Source organism: Alexandromys fortis, unplaced genomic scaffold (assembly GCF_014885135.2).
Source record: "Alexandromys fortis isolate MF-2015 unplaced genomic scaffold, M_Fortis_MF-2015_v1.1 scaffold_0, whole genome shotgun sequence".
Classification (NCBI taxonomy): domain Eukaryota; kingdom Metazoa; phylum Chordata; class Mammalia; order Rodentia; family Cricetidae; genus Alexandromys; species Alexandromys fortis.
The window spans coordinates 8,438,589-8,453,621 of record NW_026067949.1 but is presented as its reverse complement, the minus strand read 5'-3'; the positions used below and the strand labels follow the sequence as shown (position 1 = coordinate 8,453,621).

At 36.7% G+C, this 15,033-nt stretch overlaps 1 protein-coding gene across 2 annotated transcripts in view; it reads right to left on the bottom strand.

Moving 5' to 3' along the window:
* The window catches only part of Slit2 (slit guidance ligand 2), a 330,345-nt gene that overhangs the window by 76,655 nt on the left and 238,657 nt on the right, over nt 1-15,033 (bottom strand). The window contains exons 12-16 of one of the 2 annotated variants that reach the window (XM_050150144.1): nt 13,841-13,912; nt 8,434-8,577; nt 8,159-8,322; nt 7,216-7,239; nt 3,637-3,787 (exon numbers count right to left, since the gene is read on the bottom strand). In XM_050150144.1, coding sequence (XP_050006101.1) covers nt 3,637-3,787; nt 7,216-7,239; nt 8,159-8,322; nt 8,434-8,577; nt 13,841-13,912 — 555 coding nt within the window. The remainder of the gene's footprint in view (nt 1-3,636; nt 3,788-7,215; nt 7,240-8,158; nt 8,323-8,433; nt 8,578-13,840; nt 13,913-15,033) is intronic. The other variant, XM_050150145.1, reaches the window with a different exon arrangement.

Below are 15,033 nucleotides of genomic sequence, written 5' to 3'. Positions count from 1 at the left end.
ACATGCCCCATCAATCACTTTCCTGCTTCTGTTACCTGGTGCCATTATTTCAGTTTCATGATGAACTCTCATTCAAGAACACTAAATAAAATTATTCTCTTCTATAGACTACTTTTGGTCATGGTGTTTATATGCTGTGCAAGTGGTGTACATAGAAATATAAAACTTGAACCAGAGAGGAAAACCACACAGCATCAGACAAGTAACGAATATAGAAGTTTGTACTGAGAATTTGGGTTGTTGCTATGAAGACCATGGCAGTGTAGATGTTTTGGAGACATTTTGGAAGAATTTGGACCTCTGGATTAGAAAAGTAGTTGACTGTTATAGGCAGAGCTCTATCAACCACTCTATGAGATTCTGGAAGCGTGCAATCCTGAGAGTAATGCAGATATTTTAGATCCAAATCATTAGCAAAAGTGGAAGCAAAGACTCTATCAGTAACAACCTAAAGATCATTTGTATAATATTTTGGAATTTGTATGGAATTTGGCTTCATTGTGTACATGTCCTGACAACTTACCTAAGACTAAATTAAAAAGCAATGAATTAATTTCTTTGATATCATGATTTCAAGACAGCCCAACAGTCTCTAGAATGTCTACTATTGATTACTTTTATGCTTATCCATCATCATAAAGAGCCAAGTGGCACACAAAGAAATCTGAGACATGCTGCATGAAGGGAAAAATGGCACAAGAAGTCTTCAAATTGTCCCCAAAGTACAGGCTGCAAAGGAAACTGTAATCGTTAAGGAGCTTAATGGCATAAAAGCAAAGCCTCCTTCTCTCCAGCGGGTCTGAGAGTCCTTCTCAGGGGAAAACCACACTCAGCTAAAGCTTTAATATGTAAAGCGAGAGAGCTTAAGGAATTCCTTGCTCTTAGAATTCCTTGCTCTTAGTAAGCAACAACACATAAAAACAGCTAATACCGAGGACAACAATGTCTATGAGAATCTGTCAACTGAATTTTGCATTATCATCCAGATGGTAGCAGTTTTGAAGACACAAATAATATAAGATCGAAAGACTTGTGAGATCTTGTATGGATACAAAGAAGTGATTAATGAGGTCTGGCAATCACAACAGAGGTGGAGTCCCTGTACAGAGGCCCTGATCAGACACTGCATAAAGCCTATGTTGCCCTGAAGATTTCCAGTGTTGCTGACACCAGAATCATGGGAAATTTGCAAAGGAGAGCTGCACACAGGAAGTGGAAGCAGCCCCACAGAGAGATGTATGAAAGAGGCGGTAGATCTGCAAGGAGGAAGCCATCCAAATCCTTTGAAAAGGAAACCTCAGATTCTAGACGCAGAACTTCAGGCTTTTATGTTTGCCGTGTTGGGTTTTCGTCTTGCTTTGGTCCAATATTTACTCGGTATACCCCATTTCTCCTTTCTGAGTGGCAATATATATAATATGTATGTGCCATGGTATGTGGGATGCATTTTTTTTAAAGGTTTACTGGGAACAACTATTACTTTGAGTCTCAAAAGGGACTTTGTACGTTTGAACAATGTTGAGACTGTTAAAGATCAGGGGTACTTTTGATGTTGGGTTAGGTGTATTTTGAATCATGAGATGGCAGTGAGCCTATTCAGACCAAGATGAGTAATTTGACACTTTGAATGAGAAATATTTCCTATGGTTTCATTCTTGTATTAGAAAACGTGGTCCCCAGTTGTGAGAACTGCCTGGGAAGGCTATAGAATTTTTTAGGAGTCATTGCTAAAGGAAGTGTGTCATGAACTTTAAGAGTATAAAACCTTTCACTTTTTCTTCAATCTTTACTTCCTGTTTCCTTATGAAATGTGTTCAGACAGCTCCATTCCTTTCTTGCTCTTGTGGGTTCTTCGGAAACCCCCCCTCACACACACAATAAACTCTTTATTCTAGATGTTGCTATTTTATGCTATTTTATCACAGCTGCAAAAAATAATAGTTTTTCATTTTTAAATTTTTTATTTTTTAAATATGAATGCTCTGTTGTCATGGTCATCTGTATGGCAGAAAAGGGCATCAGATTCTATCACAGATGGCTGCAAGCCACACGTGGTTCCTGGGAACTGAACGTAGGACCTCTGGAAGAGCAGCCAGTGCTGTTACCCACTGAGCCATCTCACTAGCCCCAGTTTTGCATTTTATAATGACCAATTATTTCATATGGTTATTGGCCAATCATTTTACTTCATTAGAAAAATGTTTTCATGACAACTTGACCATTTGATAGGCCACAAAGGCTTTATATTGTTGATTTTGAAATATTTTTAATATATTCTGGATATAAATTCACTGTAGGTATATGATTAGTAAAAATTCGTAATCTAAATCCCTTATTGAGTGCATGTTTTGTGAACATTTTTCTCTTAAATATTTATTCTATGTGCATTATTTGAAAAGTTATTAAACTTTTAAAACAGAATTTTTGCTGAGTCTTACCTTACTGACTAGGCTGTAGTAGAATTATAGATTAGAGAATAATTTATTTAATTAATTATCATGCTTAACATATTATAATTTGCATGCAGTATTATGAGAAATAAATACAAGTCTACACATAGCCACACAAAATGTAATTTCTGGATCTCGCTACATGTTCTCTGACATTCTTAAAATTGTTGAGCTAGTAACTATACCATGAAATATAGAAACCACAAAGAAATTAGATTGTGTCAACCATTTGAAAGACATTGTTTCTAATTATTCAAATTGACTTGAATTCATTAAGTAACAGGCATGTGTATAGACACAGGGTGGCAGAAATGATAACAAACAGTCCAAGTAATCAAGAGGCTGCAATCGAGCTGAAGACAGAAGGCTCGTGCATACACACAGACAAACAACTTTGCAAAGCAATAAATGACAAATCCCAGATGGTGCCATAAATAAACAGAGCTAAGGTGTTCAGAAAGCAGGTTTCCCTATTGTCTTCATGGGTCTTGGGAAACTTACATTGTACATCTTCCTTTTATAACCAGGAAAGGTGAGCTACACATGGCCAGAGATTCTGTAAATAATTCCAAAATTACACTTTTTCATACTCTGGATCCTGTGCTAAATTCGTAATTATAAATTTGATCATGTCTGAGATTTTAGTTTCCCCTGATCTGTTAGTCACTGTTTATAAACAAATAAACAACTATTACTTGCCTCCAACTGGCAATCCCTGAGTCCTTTCGCCTGTGCCAGAGAAGGAGTCAAACAAGGAAGAAAGGACTCCTTGACAGATTTGGTGAGTCCCAAATTACTTTGTTTGGCTCTTTTAAGAATTAATTTTATTATAAATTTATGAGACATTTATAAAAGTTTTGCCATAATCAACAACCAATAACGATCAGATATCCCTGTTCTTTCTTATCAACCTTAGTAAATAATGACTGAATTTTGAGTGTATGTTTTGATTTGATTGATTTGTTTGATTTGATTGTTCAGTTGTAGCTCTAAAAATGAACTAAGGTAGTTTTGAACATATATATTCTTGAACAAAGAAGAGGGCCTCTCAGTTGAACATGTATTAATTAAGTGAACTCAATTATTGAGAATTAAAATGTCATGACAAAAATTCCAATGTTTTCACACAGTGTCACTCTGTCCCCTGCTCCCTCCCGGCCAGGATGTTGTAGTCAGGGGAACTTACAGCTCTGCTGTGTACTGGGGAATATGGTCTGGGATTTTGTTGAGTTTTTGATTGGAGCAATCTACTGTGGTCCCCTCACAGCGACACTTCTCAGGGCAAGCCAAGTCTGCAAAGCAGTCTCCACTTAATTTTGATCGATAATCTTCTGTGCCTATTGAGGATTCAAGCCAAAGATAAGATTCTGAGTTGAATGTTAGAATAGTCATTAATATATATAGGAAGAAAAGTAGGAGGATAACTATAGATTATGCAGCAGGGAGACAACTTAGGGAATTTTTTGGTCAATGGATGTCAGGAGAGGATTAAAAGAAAGGCTTGGAATTTTCTGGAAAAAAAAAGGAGTGAGCAGATTTACATGACAGGAAAACATTAATAAAGTTGAGCTTTCACAGCTGTACTTTCTGCTGATCCAGTTCTGAGCCACGCTAGTCTGTTTCACAGCTAATCACACGATGGCTAGGAATTGTTAACCAAGTTTATTCTTTTCTGAGTCAAAAATTGAAAACATATCTAGTAATAAGCATACTCCTGTATATTACTGTAAAGTAGGGCTTTTAAGGAAAATCGGTATACTTAGGTTTTAAGTTTTTCCATGGACTTATTATTATTCTCCCCCTCTCACATAATCTTCAGAAACACTCCCAAAGCCCTCTTTTTTTTTTTTCTTTTTTTCTTTTTGACTCTATAAAAAAGCCACGTAAGTCCTGCCTTGAGCCTCAGCAGCTTGCCATGCTGTAGAAAGCTGCGTGACGTTCCATGGTGCTTGACGGAACCATGTTTTACTCATACCTCGCAACCACATGGTTAGATCAAGCACAACAGAAAATCTCGCTACATTATCACTACACCAACCACTAGGCCAGAGGGAAGATCGAGAGGAAAGACGAAGGGAGGAGGAAAGCTACGGACGGTCTGGAAGCATCATACTGTTTACATGACATGCATTCTTCCCGCGGAATCAGAGAGAGAGCGTGGCTACCGAAGGGTGCCTGGAAACACAAAGAAGGGGCTATATGGAAAGGTGCCTCCTGAGTTCCTCAGAACTGCAGAGCGGAAACCACAGCTTTCGGGAGGAACATCCAGGAAGAAGTTGAAGGTAAGCTACAGGGACAACAGAGAAGCTCAAGAGATGTGTGGTTTCTTCACGGAAAATAGGCGCAAAACATCAAGACTAGAAGAAGGTACATCGGGGACTGAAAAGAGGCTGTGTTACATTTTCACATTGGACGCGTTTACTTACAAGCCAAATGGTGAATTCCTGCAAAAGAAAAGATCGCCAAGGAGGAAAGAAAGACAGAATCATCCCAGTTAAGGTTAACAGACACATATACACCAAACTATGTTCTCGTCCTTGTTTCTATGCAACTTCAGGCATGGGATTGCTTTGTGTGATGCGTTTGTCATGCTTTGCAAAACTGATAGCACTCTTGAAGTATAACGGCTTACAGAAAATGCAATGACATAAAAAGATGTACAGTAAAAATTAAATGCTTGTGGGTTCCCTTAATGGCTGAACTGTCTGTGAGACAGATTTTTTTTTATTGTTTCATCATCAGATTGTCTAGAACGCCATACAGAGGAGCAATCTATGAACGCACCTATAAAATGAATGAAAAGCCAGTGATGGAAAATAGAAGGGCTATAGATAGAGTATATGCATTAATAGTTAGGCGGTAGGTCACATGCTTCTAAATGACCTCCAAGCTTTAAAGTTTATCACTTGCTTGGAACATAATCAGAATTCCAACAAAATGTTGAAATACCAAATATAACAACATTTACGTGTCACATTCCATTACAACAATAAGTGCCCTCCAATTTGTTGAAGAACCTGGTTTCCCCCCCCCCTTCGGAGATCAAGCCACGAGAAAGCTAAAAGTATTCTGTTAAAAGTATCGACACAAGGTTCACCGAGTGCCTTTCAAAAACATATAGTCAATGCAATGGCAATTAACAATGCTTACTTGAAAACCATTTATTAGATAGATACAAATCTTAATTAGTATTTAAGGTGGAAAAAAGAGCTAAAATGAGGACCAAGAAGTCTATGTGCCACAACGTCCACATGTAATTTTAAAATGCAACTCAATTATCAAAGCATGAGAATCAAGATATGATCTTTGATATAGAAGTTATTTCCTAAAAAATATCTGGACTCATATTTTCTAGCAGAAGCAGAAAACACAGCTTTCACAACATGATTTTTTTACTGCATTGAGTTGTACTGGTATTTTTGTACTTAAATTCTCAAGAAACTGAATTAAATTATTTGGATAATTATTAGATGAACTGCCATAATCTTGGGATTCAATTCATATTGGTGTGCTATCCTATGCACAGTCTGGTTTTCAAAGTATTCCTTTTTCCAGTTGAGTCTCAACTGTTTGGTGAGTTCGCACTTAGTTGGCTAAAAATAACAAAATTTATACACTGATGATGAAGACCATTCAATTGCTGTTTTCAGCACATTTTTGGTTATATATGCAGATACAATATGTAGACTATTAGTTGAACATTGAAACTCAAATTAAGCAATTTACTTAAATCTAGCAAATATATACAATTAATTAAATGCTAAGAGTAAGGAATAAATACATCCTCAAAATCAGTCATTACTTTATAAATATTTTACTATACAGTGTTTTAAAGCAAACAAGTCAAGATGAATTTATACACTTGGCAGGCAAGAACAAGGTAAGTAAGGGACACATTTTAAAGAGCTAGCTCTAGACTCATCAGTTTGGAGGTGTTCGTTGGAAGCAAAGGGATGAAACATTGCAATTGAATCTGTAGAAACATGTTCTTCTGCTTAGATTATTCAAGGCATTTAGTTCCTATTAGCTGCTAATGACTTCAAGATGAATGTGAATATCCCCTTTTGTAGAGTAATAATCTGACTCCAGACAGGCAAGGACGTATAATTACAAGTAAATTAATAATAAAAAACAAGTGCAGCTAGATCAGCACAGAACAGCTGTTTTATATTTAAAAAACAAATGTAAGCAAAAAAGTATTCTTTTCAAACCAAGAAGCTTTTAAAAAGTGAGCTTTTTTTGTCGAAAATGCATTTCTGCATGTTTATACCTGATTTTATATAGAACTAGCTCTTTGACAATAGAGAAGCTGCTGTCTTTAAAACTAGCCTAGAAAGCTACATTTTAAAAACAGGCTGAAAGATTAAATATTCAGTGGAGAGAGAGAGAGAGAGAGAGAGAGAGAGAGAGAGAGAGAGAGAGAAAGAGAGAGAGAGAGAGAGAGGGGAAAAAAACATGATTTAAGTAGTAAGCCATAGGTTGCATAGGTTGAAATATTTTGGCTAATGTGAGAAACTGCAGGTAATGTGAAAAGGGGTAAGGGAAAGGAGAGAATGTGGGTTTTTATTTTAATAGAGTTTCAACATCAGAAGCTGCATGCAGAGGTGGGGCTTTCAGGATACAGCAACAAGTGAGCTATGCGTAAGTCACTCTATCTATGGAGTGTTCACTGCCCTCCCCAAAGCATGCACATCAATGTTTAGAAGCTATAGAAGTCGAGGACAGGGTGTCTGCAGTTAGTTCTACCACCGAGCAAAAAACCTACCTGGAATGAAATACTGTTCTTTAGCTAAATAAAATAAAATAAAATAAAATAAAAAAAGAAAGAGAGAGAAAAAAATAGAACATGTACCTGAATGTCAGCAAGTAGAGATATGAGTTATATTAGATTAAGAATGGGCTAAAGTTATTACAGATAACTAAGTGACAAAGCATATTCACAGAACTAAAACAATACACAGTGAGTGATAAACTTCTAAAGAAGGACAATCACAAATCTAGTTTTCATATTAGACATTTAGCACAAGTTAACTACACAGTGGGAAATGTGCCTGCAAGTTAAGTAGCACACTCCTCAAATGATAGTCAAGGTCATCTGATAGTCATCAGAACACATATAACACTAGACCAACATGAAAAATGGAGTAAGTTTCCCGGTTAACAGTTACACAAGGATTTTTTTGGGGGGTAAATGCAGTGTTTCCCAAATGTGAAAAGACAGTCTCAAAAAAAAAAATGTGGCTTCACAGTGTATCCTAGAAAGAAATAAGGCATCAGGAGACTCCTACCCTCTACTTCTGAGTTTGAAAAAACCATGTAATCATGTCTTATTTTGCTCTGTGAATAAATGAGAGAATGTCTGGCTATTTGATGCTGGTCAGCGGAGACCAGCACCACAAACAGCAGGAGGAACACTGCTTGTTTTAAAAATCCGTATTTCAAGTTATCTGAAAGGTCCTGGTTACATCCAAAGCCTAAGACATACGACGAGGGATCCAGACATCTTTTTCATTTGATTGATAATTATTTTGCTGGCTATATTATTAGGGTTGCATCTATATTTCTCCTGCTTTCTCCCTCCCCAGACAGAAGATAAAAAAGGAGATTGCACAAGGCTTGATAATCAAGCGAAGGCAGCTGCTGTTGCTAATTCTCAAGTAACCACAGCCTTTGGTCCTACAGAAATGTCTCACGAAGTGAGAAATTACCTGAACAACGAAATTTCTTGCTTTTGATCTGTCCAATTCTTTTGTTAGCCAGGCGGCGGGGGCTGGTGCAACGGGCACCGCTGGTCTCAATTGGGTTGGTGTGGAGATAATCCGCTAGCCACTTGAGATGGCAGTCACAAATGAAAGGGTTCTGGGCCAAGTGCCTTTCAGAAACACAGCAGAAGAGTTTTATACATGACTTGCTTATGACTTGGCTCTCACAATCACAGTGAAAGTAATCATCATTACACTTGGTTCAAATTGTGCATACATACATAGTTTGGATGGCTCTGAGAGCTGAGAAGGTGCCCTTGGCAACAGTCTGAAGTTTGTTGTCATATAACGAGAGAAGGTTCAAGTTGTGCAGGTCCTGAAAAGCATCTACCCGAAGGCAGTTTATCTTGTTGGCATTCAATAATCTGTTTGATCAAACAGTCATAAAATTAAAGTGCAGCATCTCATTAATTCACCTGTAATATAGCACTTCTGGAGGAAACCCAATCAAGAGAAAGACATTTAATTTTAACACTAATGTTGTAAATTTAATAATAATGTAGGCACTATGAATGGGAGGTTGGGGGTTTACATTAAAAAAATGAGAGTCAAATGGTAAAATGAACTGAAATCAAATGGTTCTCATAAATGCATTCAGTACAGATGATCAAAAGATTACAAAGGATTACCTAGAGGTAAAACCATAGACAAAAGTAGAAGAGGTTTGGCTTCTGTTATCAAGATCAAATGAAAAACAATTTAAAACATTATTATTGTCTCCAGCCACTCTGGAGAAGTTCAGGCTCCTTCTAAAACAGCAACCAGAGTAGTTCTTTTTGACATACCTACTCTGCCCATGCAACACCTATGGTCTGAGCAAGACTCTAGACAGAGAACAGCCTTAAGAATTAATATCAATAATGGTCTATAGCTCACTCTTGGACTCTACAGCTTTACTAAGTCCCCTGCTTTTTGCCCTGTGGCAACTCCAGTTGATACCTTGCTCTTTTCCATTAAGATCAGATTCTTTTGTCCTTCATACAGAAATTTCTCCCAGATCTGTGACTTGCTAGTCACATTGCTTTTCTGCATTCTTCGAGACATAAACATTGCTCTTCAACCCTAACTACTTCATATATTTTTTAGGTTTCTACCCCTTTCCAATCCCTAGTTCTTTAAATTGGCTATATTTGGTATATTTTCTGATATATATATCTTGTTATCATATATGTATCATATATACATATATACCATACATCTACATATATAAAATATAAAGGTAATGTTTTTTTGTAGCTATTGATGCTATAAATGACTGTCATTTGAACCCAGGATGTCATGGGTATTTTTCTACTTTGTTCCCTCATATTTCACACACCCCGACTACATACTAGAAGCTCAAATATATCTGCTGTGACATGACTACGTGATACTGCTCTTAGATAGAAAGTTGCACTGCACATTCAAAGCTCTAGTTGCAGTATAAGCCCCACCTAACACAATAGCCTACAATCCCACTCTTCCCCTAGGTTACATCAAAAAACTGTGAAAGGGTGCTTTAAAGATCATACACTGTCAGGCATCATTCATGTAGGATAAATATGATGGCTATATGTGACCATGTCTTACCATTGGGGCCATACATGCTTTCCAGAACACAATTGCTACTTAAGCATGAGTTGCCCTCTCTATAACGCTTCCTAAGCACAGTAGGTAATGCTACATGGTCTCATTACCTGTTTCTAGTTGAGTGCCGCATTCCTCCGAATACAGCTCAGCCAATTCTGCAGTCCTTGTTCAATGTTCTCTGTCTCTACCTTTTTATTTTATTTAGAGCCTTAAAACATTTAATAGCTCAAAATTGCCTGCTATGTGGTTTGGGTAATTCTCATTATGGAACATAATGAGTATGTTTTCCCATTAGACAATGGCAAACTGTGTACGACTAACAAAGATTTAGATTTTGCTTTTTACATTCTTTATAAATATTTGAGGCTGTATTCTTCTCCTGATAATCTTGTTTTCTGTGCTTTGTATTCTCTTATCAGGAGCTGAAGTTTTAAGTTTCTCTATGGTGCATGTAAAACTTATTTAAAGTCTTGGATTTTTGTTTTTAATTTGGGTTTAGTGGGCTCACGGTGTACCTACCATCCCATTCTTGGCAGTAAGTAATACAAGAAATGCTGGGAATGTTCCTTAATTCATATTCTGACTCAATAAAGGAATTTGACAACACATATTTAAGAGGAGGAAACAGAAGTAATTCGGAAGAAGCTGAAAGCAGTTGTTTCTGTGAGAGGTTGGTGCTCATTTTAAAACAGTACGATGTTAAGAATAAAGAACCTCATAGAAGAGAAAGTGGAAAGCACACTTGAATGCACTGGTACAGGAGATCACTTCCTAAATATAACCCCAGAAGCATAGACACTGAGAGAAACAATTAATAAATGGGACCCCTTAAAACTGAAAAGCTTCTGTAAAGCAAAGGATGTGATCAACAAGACAAAATGGCAGCCTACAGAATCGGAAAAGATCTTCACCAACGCCACATCAGACAGAGGTTTGATCTCCAAAATATACAAAGAACTCGAGAAATTGGTCATCAAAAGAACAAATTATTCAATACAAAAATGGAGTACAGACCTAAACAGAGAACTCTCAACAGAGGAATCTAAAATGGCTGAAAGACACTTAGGAAATGCTCAACATCTTTAGTCATCAGAGAAACACAAATCAAAACAACTCTGATATTCCATGTTATACCTGTAAGAATGGCCAATATCAAAAACCCTTATGACAACTTATGCTGGAAAGGTTGTGGGGTAAAGGAAACACTCCTACATTGCTTGTGTGAGTGCAAGCTGGTACAGCCCTTTGGGATATTAGTATGGTGATTTCTCAGAAAGTTAGTAAACAACCTTTCTCAAGACCCAGGAATACCACCTTTGCGTATATATCCAAAGGATGCTCAATCATGTCATAAGGACACGTGCTCAACTATGTTCATAGCAGCATTGTTTGAAATAGCCAGAACCTGGAAACAACCTAAATGCCCTTTGACAAAAGAATGGATAAAGAAAATGTGGTACATATACACAATGGAGTACTACACAGCAGAAAAAAACAACGACATCTTGAATTTGGCAGGCAAATGGATGGAGCTAGAAAGCATCATTTTGAGTGAGGTAACCCAGACCCAGAAAGATAATTATCATATGTACTCACTCATAAGTAATTTTTAAACATAAAGAAAGAAAACCAGCCTACAAATCACAATCCCAGAGAACCTAGAAAACAATGAGAACCCTAAGAGAGACATACATGGATCTAATCTGTATGGGATGTAGAAAAAGACAAGCTCTCCAGAGTAATTTGGAAGCATGGGGATTATGGGAAAGGGTAAAGGGGGAGGGGAGAGGAAGGGAGAGGAGCAGAGAAAAATGTATAGCTCAATAAAATTAAAAAAAATGAAAACAAGCCAGCAGCTAATTCCCAAGGTTTTTTTTCATTAACTTGATTCTTCTGCCTATCATCCATCTATTCAAGCAAAGCTAAGGATCTCCCACTTCATAATGTTCTTGGCTATTTGTTAAAAAATTGGGATAATCTGTATTTTAAATCCTGGAAGGTAAAAGAATGGGTCTTCCTTGAGAGCTGGGAGACTGCATATTAAAAACAGTAGTTTTATAAATTATATTTTCTTATATGCATATGTTTTACTCACACATGTGTTACAGTAACCAAAACTACCTGAATTTTGAGTGTTGATGTTAAATAGCACCATGATGGTAAGAACAATTGAGAATACTGCACATGGAAGAGTATTCTTGGAAAATGAGGATATCAACAATATGGTAACTACTTAGCAATATTTGACTATAGCATTATGCTATATTTATGATGTGTATCATATACAATATCTGTATATATACAATCATTTTATCAAATAAACCTGTTGATAAATTAATTTCAAATGTGGTACATTTACACAATGGAGTACTACACAGCAGAAAAAAATGACATCTTCAGATTTGTAGGCAAATGGATGGATACCAAAAACATATTGAGTGAGGTAACTCAGACCCAGAAAGACAAATATTATATGTCCTCACTCATAAGTGGTTTTTAGATATAAAACAAAGATAACCAGCCTACAATTTACAACCCCAGAGAACCTAGACAACAATGAGGACCCTAAGAGCGACATAAATGGATCTAGTCTACATGGGAAGTAGAAACAGACAAGATCTCCTGAGTAACTTGGAAGCATGGGGACCATGGGAGAGGGTAGAAGCAAAGGGGAGAGGAAGGGAAGGGAGCAGAGAAAAATGTGGAGCTAAATAAGGTCAATAAAAAGGAAAAAAAAGAGGTAGAACCTTTCCATCATCAGTGCACAAAAGCTGTATGTATCATCACTCACTAAAATATGTACATAATTTGAGTAGATTATATAGTGCCAAGGGGAGGTGAATGATACACACAGTAAGTTTTTTTTTCTTTTTAACAGTTTTTTCTTTTTTTGCTTATATGAATTTGGATGTGATACAAATTACAGTGTGGTGGAAAGAGTTTAACACAAGGACACCAGGGCATAATTAAACAATCAGTTTCTCAAGTAAGGGATAAGAGTTACACTAGGAAGCTTGTGCGGATACTAGTAAGTTTTTAATCATATAATTGCCAATGAATAAATACTATTGGAAGAGAAAAACTGTTCTAAAATGAAGAATTGTGAGAGAGAATGGTTGTGAGAAAGGCGAGGAAAAGCTTCAATCATGATTATCTTTATATTCAAAGCTTCCAGAGCAGGTTCTGCCACAAAGGAGGTTGCTGGGTAATGGAGGCTGCAAACTAAATTCAACCCTTACACTGCCTTTCTACTCTCTCTGTTTAATGGACTTCCATGCAAATGATCAGGTACTAAAACACATGGCATCTAGGGGCCGGAGGAGTGGCTCAGAGGTTGAGAGCACTGACTGTCTAGAGGTTTTGAGTTCAATTCCCAGCAACCACACTGTGGCTCACAACCTGCTGTAATAAGATCTGGTGCCCTCTTCTGTCCTGCAGGGACACATGTAAGCAGAATGCTGCATACATCACAAAATAAATAAATAAATAAATAAATAAATAAATAAATAATAGCAACAAATCTGGTTTATATAAATAAAGTGAATTTTTTTTCAATACAAAAGAGGGGCTGCTATAATCTAAGCAGTGTGGTCTTTAATGCAATGGAGGGAGTTGGAGAAATTTCAATAAAAATCAATTGGGAGATTGCCATCATGGCACTGTATTCCACTTCTGTGTTTGTAGAAGTTAGTCAGGATTTTTCTTGTTGGATATACAGTGGTGAGTGGATTGTAAGTCTATCCCATGTCTCTGGCTCCATCCTAGCTGCTGGTCACATCAGAACTGAGTAGTTTTATGGGATGCGTATCACTACATAACCTCTCCACAGTGGGGCGGCCAGAACACAATCGTTCATTTTATTGTGGAGAGAAACTTTCTTGGATCATTCTGAAGGGTTTTGTCTTAACATAAATAGCTATGATCAACTTTAGCATTGCTTCACTAATCATTTTTGTCACGTTAAGTTGGGCCATTTTGGGTTAAAGCCTCCAGATAATTAAAAAATGGCGTATTGAAAAAACATTAAGTTCTATAAATTTATAGCAATGAAATACTTACAGTAGTTGTAAGGAAAATAGTCCTTCGAATAAACTTTTTGGGAGTTCTGTGATTTTATTTCCATACAGGACACTGAAACAATGAGAAAACAATTAGGATGATACAAGCCTAGCTAGTGCATATATGTGCACACACACACACACACACGCACACACACACACACACACACGCATACACGCACACACACACGCACACACATGCACGCACACACACTTAGGGAGATTAGTAAGCACTTAATATATTATTGCATACAAATGAAAATTGAATAACATAAAAATCATCTGATTATCGATAACATACAAGCCTACTGTACATAATTTGGACTCATCGAACGCAAAACAACTTACAATTTATTTGACCTTTTCTGAAAACAATCCTCGTCAAACTGTAATGTTTTCTACAAATAACACCCTACTTACATGCATGCACATAACTTGTAGGCAATCAGAGCACAACGTATGCAGAAAATAATCAGTGTAGAAACTATTGCTCATTAAATGAGTGATTTCATGCTCAAAACACTGCTGTAGAAGTAGAAGCAGATACAAGGACAGGGACTTAGAAAATAAAAGGCACAAGACTTATGTATGAGGAACATTAGATCTTAGAGAATAATGATTATGAATAAGATTAAAAACATTTCAAGTGTGTGTTTCCCCTCCATCAAGTGTGAAGCGGAACAAACCGCGAGGATACTGACATCTGATTGCACATCAAGTGACGATATTAAGGAGAAAGGACCCTGACTTAATCAAATCAGGACATCTGCCACCTAGCACATCTGTTAGTACACAGTGACTTTCTGGTACTGGATTGACAAGTGAAACGATGATAAATTAGCTGAGAATAATGAAGGAATATATTTCCAAGCAGGGTGAAACAGTGGTGTAAAAAGCAAATGAGCCGAACGGAAGTGATTGAAAGATCATGCAAGTGTTAAAAATAGGTTCCCAATAATTTCTATTACAGCAATTGGAGTGAAAGAAAAATGTGTAGAAGTTAAAAATTATATTATTAGGGACCATTTGACTGATTATATCAAAATCATAGACATATTTACATAAGTTTTAAGGATATAGCATAAGACACTCTATGGATTTCTGGTTAAAAAAATAACCCAGATAACACACACACACACACACACACACTATATATATATATATACACACACATACATATATGTGTGTATATAT